Genomic DNA, 12,524 nt, shown 5'->3' on the forward strand with positions numbered 1-12,524 from the left:
AATGTTAAATGCTGGATTTACTTATAAGTGCAATGCTACTTTATTGTGCAATGTAAAGAAATCATTAAGCTTAGTGCCTTTGGAGAGAGGAAAGGCGGTTGGTTTTGCATTAGTTAGACTATTACTTTGAAAAATATAAAGAATGTATTTCCTTTGATCCACATAAGTCCTTGTAACCAATAGAATACTTGGCATAACTCAGGTCTTTTTTATTGCAAATGTGTTGTCTAGGTATCATTTGATCTCTAAGATAGCATTCTCATATGTACATAATATAACTCGTCTAAAACTGAGTTAATTGGTCAAAAGGCTCGATCAAATGTCAATTGATCGGAGGACTCAGTCAAAGAGTCAACTAGACAGAAGGCTCGATCAAATAGTTAGCACAATGATCAAGGAATCAAGAGATCAAGAGAGATTAAGCTCGAACATCAAATGGTTTAGACTACAAGCTAGGAATCCCCAACCATCTGATGTTCGAGTGCTTAGACTCATGATATGAGCAATAACAAACCGAATGTCAGTTGGTTGAATAGAAATGATATATTTATAAGGAACGTGCATCTGATAATAGTCACATTCACTGATAATCTCAGAATTACAACAGAGCAATCCAATATTTTAGGAACCATCTCTAATGGTTTTTAAGTCTTCACTTTATAAAAATAGCTACACAAGTTACGTATGCTTATTTTGCTAAAATTATTACTGTTAATTATTCTCTTAATTATAAAACTCTCTCAAGAAGATCTATAATTTGAATGTCATAGCATCTGATCAATAGACCATCAATCTTATTTATTCTCTCATGTTACAGACATACATATCTAGCAGGCTAATCAGAAGAGACTCACGACAATATCAGTGCTTATTATTAAAACATCATCTATATACATAGAACAAGGCAAGAAAAATACTATTTGCAAACTTTATAAAAAGGTAAGTATTATGAGACGACTGATTAAATCTAAAACTACCGAGTTTTGTAATAAACTTATTAATATTCCATTGCCTTGAAGCTTTTGATTAAAGCCATATAGATATCTTTATAGTCTTGCCCGGAAAAAGTTTTGGACTTGCCCTGACAACTGCCAATTTGGCTGCTATAGAAAAGCTTCCATTGTAATATAAGCCTGAAACTTGGTCGGTACTTTTGCTGCAGGGCTTGCTTTAAATTTGTCAATAATACTATTAGCTTAGAAATATAAGTGGCCGTTTTGCTATTTATTTTTTAATATAAAAATATATTATAATTTTACATATAGCAGTTTTTATTATACTCTATTATTTAATCAATGTTTAATTCAATAATTAAAAATCAATTTATGATTGATTAGATATTTAATAAAAAGGTTAATGAAATGTACACAAATTATAAGGTTAATGGTGTAAATTTATTCACTCATATATTAATTAATTTTCTTTTATTACTTATTTAATTTTAGTGAATGAATGTTTAATTATACATGGGTCATTAATTTTAAAGGATTAATTAAATTAATCTTATAATTTAAATATTAAATTTTCAATAATTAAGTGTAGCAGTTAAATTAAACATATTTTAAATTTCTTTACGGCTTTAATTTTCTCAACTTCATTGTTTAGCATCTAATTTATAAAATGATGTTTTTAACGTAAGGTTGACCTTATATTAAAAATTAAGTGTTCGTATGGTGATTTTACAACATCAATTAAAGTGTACACATAATTAAAGTAATAAATTTATAAATTTTAATATATATATTTAAATTAATAATTAAACTGTTATAAGGAGAAATGCATTTTCAAAAGAATGCTACGTGATATTCTCTAATATATAATATTTTATATAGTCACGGGGCATTCTCTATTGTATATAAGTTATAAATTATTTAATAATTATCTGATTAGTATTATAATGAATGGCCATTATTATAAGGTAACTTATAGTATATTAATATATATATTAATTATATATATTTATATTTATATTATATATAGATAAATTTTTGTTATTTCTATGATAAAATCTTTATTAAAAAATTTAAGAGATAAAAGTAATAAAAATAAAATTTGAAATAATTAATACAAATTTAAAATAATACATTATTTTTACATATTAAAATTAAAAAAAAATATGTATATAAATTATAATTATTAATAGTCACATGCATTAGTATAGGTAATTTCTGTTTGACATATAATATTTTCTTTTATATTATTGTTTAATACTTAGTATTCTATTTCATAGTATTACCATGTAGTATTCTTTATTATATGTAAGTTTTAAATTATTTAATAGTTATCCTATTAATATTATAATAAGTTATCTTTATTTATATTATGAAATCCTAATTAAAAGTTTGAGAGGTAAAAGTAATAAAAATGAAAGTTAAAATAATTAATAAAAAATTTAAAATATTACATTACTTTTATATATTAAATGAAAAAATATAAATTAAAATTATTAATAATTATATGCATTAGACGACAATTTCTAAGTTTTAATTATAATAAAGTAACTTTTCCCTCTTTGTTGTACAAAGCGAAAGAAATTAAAAGTTAGAAAAAATGAAATAATAATTTAAGACTCCCTTTATTTTGTAAAAAAACATTTTTTTTGCATATTTTAGCATTTGGAACAGTAAAAAAAATAATTAACTAAATATATTTTTTTAATCTAAAGGAAACTAAATAATTTTTAAAGCTCTATATAGCTATTACAAGAGTAACTGCTACTAACAGAACATGTGAGCTAAGGGACTAACTACTAAGCAATATTAATCTAATTAAGAAACTAACTACTAAGCAATACTAATCTAATTAATTTACGTTGTGTACAAGGAGGCTAGTGGAAATCTGACAGATCTATCTTGGATTGTAAAAGTATTTTAGTGAAGGGATTAGCTAATTGATCCTTAGCCTATGTTTGGATGAGGTGAAGGAAGGGTAATTAATAGAAGGGTAAGGAGGGAGAAAGGTAAGGACGGTTACAATAAAAAAAAATTTTATGTTTGGAAAGAGCTGAATTAATGGAAAGTTAAGGAGAGATAATCTATATTTTTTATGTTTGGAAAGAGGTGAAAGAAGGGTAAATAATTATTAAAATTATAAAAATACCATTTTCTATTAGATAAAATTTATTCTTTATTTTTTTTAATATGCAAATTAAGGCATTTTATTTTTAATTTAGTGGCTTATAATTTGTATTTTTTATTATCTTTTTGTATTAAACCATGGCATGTACTATTTCAACATTCAACTTAGATATATATAAAGTAATACAAATGTCATTTTACATCTTTTAAAATATTTTATTTTTTTAAAAGGTAGGTAAAATATTATTGTTATAAAACAAACTTTTGTAATTTTTTATTTATTAATGACCTTGAATGGTATCAATTAACCATTTTATACATGGACTTTTTTAATGGGTGAGATTAAGTGCTAGAATCATCGGAGACCACATGAAGAGGTTCATATACGCTTTGGCAATTAGCTAGAGTGTTTTTTTATTAAACTAAAGAAAAAAAAAAAACAGTTTATGAAAAACAAACAATAGAAAATTGTCAACGTTTTAGTTTTCAAAAAACTAAAAACTAAAAGGTTATAGTGTTGACGATCACGTCTAATTTGTGATTAGATAATTTATTAAATAGTAAATTCATCACGATAAATCTTGAATTTATAAACAATATTGATTCACTATGAATAAATCACAAAATTAATAAATCAAAATAATAATGAATAAATCAAACAATAATTGAATAAAGAATAAATTATTTAGAAAAAAAATTGACAATTAGAGCATAATAATTATAGCAAACTATTGAAAAAATAAATAATTTAATAATTGAAATTAAATAGAAAGATAAAACTAACCTTTTTTTTTGTAAGAATTCAAAATCTACGAGAGAGCGAGGAAATTAGATACGGCCACAGAGAGAAGACAGTTATTTATATTGGTAAACTAGATTTATTTTTAATGGGTATAATTGGATTTTAAATAAAAAATTAAGGACACAATAAGAAAATAAAAAATAAAATAATTTTCATCTCTCACCTTCTTCTGCTTACACTCCAATTTAGAGTGTAAAAAAAATTAAGATTTGAGGGGTAAGGGAGGGTAAGCCTTAACCTTACTTACCCTTACTCTTCACTAGCTCACCCCTTTTCAAACAAGGGTATAATAATTATTTTCCCTTCCTTGCTCTTATTTACCCTTCCTTCACCTCCATTCAAACAGAGCCTTAGAAGGAATACTTCACCAATTGATGAAGCCGTTCTTGAGTTACTATCAATTTTCAAATGTTAAACACTGGATTTACTTATATGTGCAATGCTACTTTATTGTGCAATGTAAAGAAATCATTAAGCTTAGTTTGGAGAAAGGCGGTTGGTTTTGCATTAGTTCGACTATTACTTTGAAAAATATAAAGAATGTATTTCCTTTGATTCACATAAGTCCTTGTAACCAATAGAATACTTGGTATAACCCAAGTCTTTTTCATTGCAAATGTGTTGTCTAGGTATCATTTGATCTCTAAGATAGCACTCTCATATGTATCTAATATAACTCGCCCAAAACTGAGTTAATTGGTCAAAAGGCTCGATCAAATGTCAATTGATCGGAGGACTCAGTCAAAGAGTCAACTAGACAGAAGGCTCGATCAAATAGTTAGCACAATGGTCAAGGAATCAAAAGATCAAGAGAGATTAAGCTTGAACATCAAATGATTCAGACTACAAGGTAGGAATCCGAAACTATCTGATGTTTGAGTGCTTGGATCCATGATCTGAGCAATAACGAACCGAATGTCAGTTGGCTCAATAGAAAGAATATATTTGTAAGGAACGTGCATTTGATAATAGTCACATTCACTGATAATCTCAAGATTACAATAGAGCAATCCAAGATTTCATGAACCACCTCTAATGGTTCTTAAGTCTTCAGTTTATATATCTCAAAATAGCTACACAAGTTAAGTATGCTTATTCTACTAAAATCATTACTGTTGATTATTCTCTTAATTATAAAACTCTCTCAAAAAGATCTATAATTTGAGTGTTGCAGTAGCTGATCAATAGGCTATCGATCTCACTTGTTTTCTCATGTTACAAGCATACATCTCTAACAGATTGATCAAAGGAGACTCACGGTAACATCAGTACTTGTAATTAAAACATCATATATATATATATATATAAAGAAAAATACTATTTTCAGACTTTATAAAGAGGTAAGTATTATGAGAAGACTGATTAAATCTTAAATTACTGAGTTTTGTAATAAACTTAATATTCCATTGCTTTGAAGCATGTTTAAAGCCATATAGATCTCTTTATAGTCTCGCCCGGGAAAAGTTTTGGACTTGCCATGACAACTGCCAATTTTTTATTTTTTTATCGAAGGTCAAATATATTACTGAGAATCAAATAGAAGGCAAAGAGCTCAATACAAACGTATAGAGCAAACTAAGCCCAATGATTAAAAAGATCGTAATTCAAATACAGCCTAACCTAGCCACTAGAAGATGAATGCTAAGCCCAAATACAAGAAGCCCAAGCCAAGGAACAAGAAAACCCTAAGCTAGGTTGGAAGAGATTGCCTAAAGCAGCAAAAGCTTCCATTGTAATATAAGCCTGAAACTTGGTTGGTACTTTTGCTGCAGGCCTTGCTTTAAATTTGTCAATAATACTATTAGCTTTGAAATATAAGTGGCCGTTTTGCTATTTATTTTTTAATATAAAAATATATTATAATTTTACATATAGCAGTTTTTATTATACTCTATTATTTAATCAATGTTTAATTCAATAATTAAAAATCAATTTATGATTGATTAGATATTTAATAAAAAGGTTAATGAAATGTACACAAAATATAAGGTTAATGGCGTAAATTTATTCACTCATATATTAATTAATTTTCTTTTATTAAATATTTAATTTTAGTGAATGAATGTTTAATTATATATGGATTAATATTTTAAAGGATTAATTAAATTAATCTTATAATTTAAATATTAAATTATCAATAATTAAGTGTAGCAGTTAAATTAAATATATTTTAAATTTCTTTATGGCTTTATTTTTCTCAACTTCATTGTTTAACATCTAATTTTTAAGTGTTTGTAGGCGACTTGTACGGTATTAATTAAAGTGTACAGATAATTAAAATAATAAATTTATAAATTTTAATATAAATATTTAATTTAATAATTATTAAATTTATTTTTATATAATATTATAATCACATTTTAATTAAAGTAAAACTAAAAAAATTCCATAATTGATTCACTTTTCATTTTTCATTGTACAGAATGAAATAAATTAAGGTTAACAAAAATGAAATGATAATTTAAGTATGACTTTTTATAAAATATTGTAAAAAATATTATTTTACAAATTGAAACCGAATCGAGATTGGATTGAACTAAAATTTAAATGGCAAAAAAAAAGTTAGCAAAATGGTCATATTTCAGGGAAATTATTGTGTAATTCCGGTGCACCAGGTTATAGGCATGATTTTGTGCACCAGATCACACAGATAATAACACCTCAACTATGAAAAGGTGAGTCAAAAATTTATCATAAAAATAAAATAATTTTCTGTCAAGTAATACATATGATGTGTCGTATTATTGTTAGCTGAGTGTACCACATCACTTGACGATATGATACACCGGGACTATTGTATAATTTCCCCATATTTTAGGGAAAGATGCATTAGAAATGAAAGAAAAGGCGGTGATGATGTTGATCCCACACCATTTCAATTACATTGCAATCAATCTTCTCACCAACTCCAACTTTGTATTGAAAAATTATGAAAAGATAAGCTTTCATGTGAAGATGATGACAAGTTGAATTCATTAAGTAAGAAGATTGAAGTCAATGTCTGCAGCCTATGAGGCATAACATTTAACAATAACAGCCACCTTAATCTTACCATTTTGTTTTGTTAAGGCAGGATTTTGATATGCTAAAACCATGGACTTCTTTAATGGAACAATGGATATGGACACCTTAGCTTTGCTTGTAAGAAAATCATTTGCCAGCTAAATTTCAAACATCCTACGGTTTTATCATACATTGAAAACTTCTTTGAGTCAGAGATAATTTATGATGTATTATAAATATTTGAATTGTTGACTATTTTTTGGTCTGAAATTCTTTTAAATAAATAGATTATAATTGAGATTCAAATTTTAAATTTATAATTTATAAAATAATAATTTTTTTCACCAATGGGAAAAAAATAGAGAGAAAAAATTAATCTGAAATAAATCTAAAAAAAACTATAATAAATCTTAAAAAAAAACCATCGCAGAAATATCTTATTACATATTTATTAAAAATAATATTTATTCTTCTTTTTATTTATATTTACAGTGGTTTGGTTAGATTTTTTAATTTTTTTAAATCAAATTAAATTAATTAAATTAATTTTTTCAAAAATTAAAATCAAACTAAACTAAATTATATAATAAATGAAATTGAATTTTTTAATAGATCCGATTCAGTTAATTTTTTCGATTTAAATCGAATTATGCTCAGCTTTACCATCCGTCTGCACCGATTCAATGACCGGCCGATTTAGAAACATTGCCTCTTGACCACAAAAACAAGCGAAAACAAAATTCAAAACGAGGGGCACCATGGAAATAACTCAAACCAAGCAAGGGCATTTTAGGTATATCTCAATCTATAAATACAAATAAAGATCCTCAGTTTTTTCTCTCTCGCTGTATCGTGTCCTACGGGTTTCACGGTTGAGCAGATAAAAAAGGTACTCTCTCCTCCTCATTTGGATCCCCAAATCTAGGGTTCTATTAAATCAGGTAAAATTTTGCTTGCAAATTCTTTAAATCGGATCTTTATTTTTCTTATTTAAGCTCCGAAATTCATTCTTTTCACTTAGCTCGGTATTTTCACAGCCTATTTAACGGATTTTTTCCCTCCCATTTTTAGTTTTCATTTCCCTTTTTGGAAATGTAGGCTTGGATTTAGTTTTCTAGTGTAGTGATTGGGGTTATTTACCTTTGGTGTTTGTTTAGTTGATTAATTAATGCTAGTAGATTTGGAGTAATGTTGGTCGTTTTTGAGCTAAATTCTGTTTTTTAAACGCAATATTACTTGTGTGACCTTCATCTTTAGATTTCGTTTTTGGGTTTTAAGGCGTTTTTGATTCCTGAAAATTGGTGTTAAAGAAAGTAGAACTGTAAATTTTTAATCTTGCATGCTGTTTGCATGTTACTACTATTGATTATTGATTAATGCGAAGGTAATTGTGTTTTGCGTTCTGTGCTTGTTTATTTGTTATAAGTTTTTGCTTAATGTGTGCTGGAAATTGGTAACTGTGCTATAAAATTATTTGGGTTCAAATGGAATGCAAAGCTGGCTTTAGTTCTGTTAAGTAATATGGTTTTATCTGCTTTCTAAATCCGTACAACTGTGTCATTTTCACTGTTTGAGTTGTTGCTTCATTTTTGTTGGGCCAACAGTGTTTTCAAGTAGATTGGATAGAAATTCAATATTGGGGAATTGGGGTTGTTATAGGATCTGATATAAGATATCATTTTTGTCTGCTTTCAAAGGGCGCAAAAAGAAATACTTTTCACTGGTTATTTCTCCGGCATTACTTTTCTGAAATTTGGTTTCTATTCATTTTTACAAAATTGACTTTTTTTTGTTGGCTGGGAACTCTGAAATTTTAAATTTTAGATACCCAAACACCTTCCTCTTTTCCTGTTTAGAGGTGTGCTTCTTTCATTGTTAGCTTGTTGTTTTGTAGTTATGACTTTTCCTTTTCAATGTTTTTTAAAATATACTCAGAGTTGCCTCAGTATGGCTTGTATTTTGTTCTCTTCTTAACAATTCCTTTGTTTATATCAAAATTTGAATTTATCAAGTATATGGAATGAAGTAATTGTATTGAAGATTGAACTTGTGTAACAAATGGGATTAATTAAATCTATCAGAAATATCATGCATAATATACAGGTTGAACATTTTATTTGATGAAATTGCTTACGGATGCTCTCCAGTTGAAATCACTGCTGGTTTGATTTATTGTGTTTAAGCTTTATCTTGTTATGCACTAGAATTGGACTTCAGCCAACAACTTTACTGTTCTGAACTGATTTTTACTTGTTTTTCTCTCTCTTAGTAGATTTTATTTTTATGAAGATTTATCTTGTGTAACATCTTATTAGGATTTGCAAGATGGACAGCATGCAAAGCTTTTGGCAATTGGGTGACGAGCTTCGAGGACAATCAAAAGTCTCAGAGGATCATAAGTGGTTAATGGCTGCGTCTAAATTGGCTGAGCAGACAAGGTCCAAGGGTGAACGCATGAATAATCTTGATCTTTCAAAGGGTTTGGCAGAAATAAGGCCAAGGGACAAGATTGGATTTCAGGAAGATAATAAATTTGAAAGCCTTAACTTTAATATGTTGAACTTGGAATCCAAGATGACAGAAAATGTGGGCAAAAGTTGTTTCAGAAATGGTGTTTACAATATGAATGCAGTGTACCAGAAAAACAACATAAACAATATTGGAAATCTGACTGGTAGCAAGTATAGTGGTAACAGTCAGAATATCAAAGAGCCCAACAACAACAACAATAACAGCAATAACAACAATGAGAACAGTGCAAATAATGCAGTTGACAAAAGGTTCAAGACTCTGCCTGCGACAGAGACACTTCCACGAAATGAGGTCCTTGGAGGATACATCTTTGTCTGTAACAATGACACTATGCAGGAAGACTTGAAGCGCCAGCTATTTGGTAATTTGTTTCTCTGTCTTTTTCCTTTTGCTTGTTAGTTTTCCCCTAGACAGGACGTTACTTTTGGTTTGATACGTCTAACCAGTGTCTTATGGGAAGCATATTATTGTGTAATTAATATGTTCTGAGTTCTGATCATGAGAGTGTTTCATATCATTCTTGTAACCCTGGATCTCTAGCAGTAAACCATATGATGCTTGTGTTCTTATGTTAAGCGTTGCGACACAGCTTTGGTGATGATATTAGATATAGATGATCTTTAGGATTTTTTTTTTCCTTCACTAACAATGTTGGATAAATAATACTGATATACTGATTGTTACACCCATTGAATAGGTTTACCACCAAGATATCGAGATTCTGTTCGGGCAATAAAACCTGGCTTGCCACTCTTTCTTTACAACTACACTACTCACCAGTTGCATGGTATATTTGAGGTTTGTTCTCAAACACTGTTGATTTAATTGTTAGTGTACAAACCTGATTCAGGAGCTTTCTGCTCTGATCTGTGTGTTATCCATCTGCCAACTTTTTTTGATTGATAACCTTAGTTTAGTAATTCTAAGTTCATTCTGATCTGGATTTGTTGTGTGAAAATGGTGCTTTGAGATGATGTTGTGGTGACATTTGGAAATTCTCTTTTTCAGAAAAATATATTCAACATGTCTATATCCTCGTCTGAGGTTTTCTGTTTGTTGAAATCTTTTGCTTTTCAAAATCTTGTACAGGCAGCAAGTTTTGGGGGTTCTAACATTGACCCAACTGCTTGGGAAGACAAAAAATGCAAAGGCGAGTCGAGGTTTCCTGCTCAGGTAAAAGTTGTATTGATGATTTTGAGGACTCTATTTGATATATATCTGAAAGGATTTACTCATTATATCATTTGTCTTTTTATGCTTAATAAATAGGTGAGGATCTGTGTTAGAAAACTCTGCAAGGCATTGGAAGAGGATGCTTTTAGGCCAGTGTTGCACCATTACGATGGCCCAAAGTTTCGTCTTGAACTCTCAGTTCCTGAGGTAAGATGTTGCCTTGTTCTTTATCATTGTCATCTACTTGAAGGAGAACTTGTTGTATGAGTCAAAGTTGGGTTCTGAAAGGCTTATTGTGGTTGTTGTACAGACCCTGGATCTGTTAGACCTTTGCGAACAAGCAGGCTCTCCAGCTTAAGCAAATTGCTTGCTGAATATGCAAATGTAGTAGGCTTTGCGGTGCATGTTAGCTGCCTGCTTTTCACAGATTTTCCGTAGAGCGTAAGCTTGGGGTTTAAGTCTGTTGGGTGAAATCTTGTTGAGAAAAGTAGGAATGGCATGTGAGCCAGCTGAATAAACACATTTGTGTGTTGTGAAGGTACTTTTAAGCCTTGGTGGCTTAATGTTTTATAGTACCTATTATCTTATAGACAGACTTCCAAGATGTAAAAGAGAATGAATGATAGGCTGTAATGATCAAGTCCTCAGAAGAGGAAGGCCTTTGACGTATGCATGTAAACTGAGCGTGTGACACTTGTTTGTTATGTTGAGCATCCACGTGGAGTTCTAATCTAATTGTTTTTAAATTCTAATTTTACAAGTTGGTGGAATCCTCCTTGGGTTGCTATATTGTTGCCTATTAGAAAAGCACAGAACAGGATAGGGGAACTTGTAAGTGGGAATCACACCCCCCATTTCTTGGTAGGCGTTTATGCTAGCAAATGAATGTCATGGGTATGATTTTATTTGCAGTATTTATTTTTCAGTGTGAGATATTGATAACGCTGTTCTGCTGCCATAAGGAGCTAATGGATTGATGTTTATCAGTGTTTTGGCCTTGTTGTTTGTGACTTGTTGTGGAAGAATTAAAATGGTTCATTAGAGAGAATCCTTCAATCCCTGAGTATTTCGGAGACTCAATTTTAGAATGAATTTGGCTTCCATTTCAACTAGCTTTTAGATATAAAAGTAAAAGAAAAAAAAATCAATAAAAATTCTTTGAAATATAAATCTCCTCAATCAGCAAATAGAAAACACAACTTTGAAAACACAAGTATGATAATCAACAAATCTACAATTCACAAAAAGTTGATTTTTTTACAAATGTGAAAAGTTGCAATTGAACTTTTAAATGCAACTTTTCTTGCTGTGAGTGACCTTTGTGATAATATTTATTTTCAAGCATATAAATATTTTCAATATGAAATGACAAACACCACCCATCCATAGGATCTAAAGATGCACTAAGAACAAACAGCTCCACTGCATCTTCTCTAAATTGACTGTTTATTTCTTATATTCATAGCACTAACATTTTTAAGCTTTAACCATCAAAACTGACAAAGTTCCATTAACGAGGCACCCCATATACATTGCTGGAGTAATGATTACATTAAAAAAAAAAATGGAAGTTCCATTACGGAGGCATTGCATGTCCTTATGAAGGGATGAATGTGAGAAACAGGCCAGCAATTGGTTATAGCAGAATTGTGTGAGACCGCCGTGGTTATGGGACAGTGGTTACGGCCCCTTTGTTCATCACTTGGTTCACATTTTTGGGTGGGGAAAATTCAACAACCAAGCTCAGTTGAAGGTGGAGGATGGCATGGGCTTTTGGTTTTGGCAGTAGCTAGCTATTAGTGTATTTTTTTTTTAGTGCTAAATTTTAGTCAATAAAATTCAGTCTTTAGCTTTGTATTTTTGTCTCCCATTTTTCAACAACATTAACGAGAAATAACAATGCATGGGTACCATATTTCAACAAAATTAGCAAGTAA

At 29.5% G+C, this 12,524-nt stretch overlaps 1 protein-coding gene and 1 pseudogene across 1 annotated transcript; both read left to right on the plus strand.

The window, feature by feature from the left end:
- Nucleotides 1-11,339, plus strand: part of LOC110667939 (B2 protein-like) — a 37,106-nt pseudogene extending 25,767 nt beyond the window's left edge.
- Nucleotides 7,622-10,541, plus strand: LOC131173900 (DCD domain-containing protein NRP-like). Its single transcript, XM_058136593.1, has 3 exons — nt 7,622-7,771; nt 9,198-9,775; nt 10,504-10,541. Exons 2-3 carry the CDS (start codon nt 9,208-9,210, stop codon nt 10,524-10,526), a joined length of 591 nt encoding a protein of 196 aa, XP_057992576.1. The 5' UTR covers nt 7,622-7,771; nt 9,198-9,207; the 3' UTR covers nt 10,527-10,541.
- Nucleotides 11,340-12,524: the final 1,185 nt, after the last annotated feature.

This window comes from Hevea brasiliensis, chromosome 15 (genome assembly GCF_030052815.1).
Source record: "Hevea brasiliensis isolate MT/VB/25A 57/8 chromosome 15, ASM3005281v1, whole genome shotgun sequence".
In the NCBI taxonomy this organism is placed as follows: domain Eukaryota; kingdom Viridiplantae; phylum Streptophyta; class Magnoliopsida; order Malpighiales; family Euphorbiaceae; genus Hevea; species Hevea brasiliensis.

What these genes read in the sequence shown, in the direction of transcription:
- LOC131173900 (XM_058136593.1), top strand. Translation starts at nt 9,208, where the DNA reads ATGGACAGCATGCAAAGCTTTTGGCAATTGGGTGACGAGCTTCGAGGA. An exon ending in CTTGAAGCGCCAGCTATTTG is followed by an intron (nt 9,776 to 10,503) that starts GTAATTTGTTTC and finishes AATCTTGTACAG; the next exon opens with GCAGCAAGTTTTGGGGGTTC.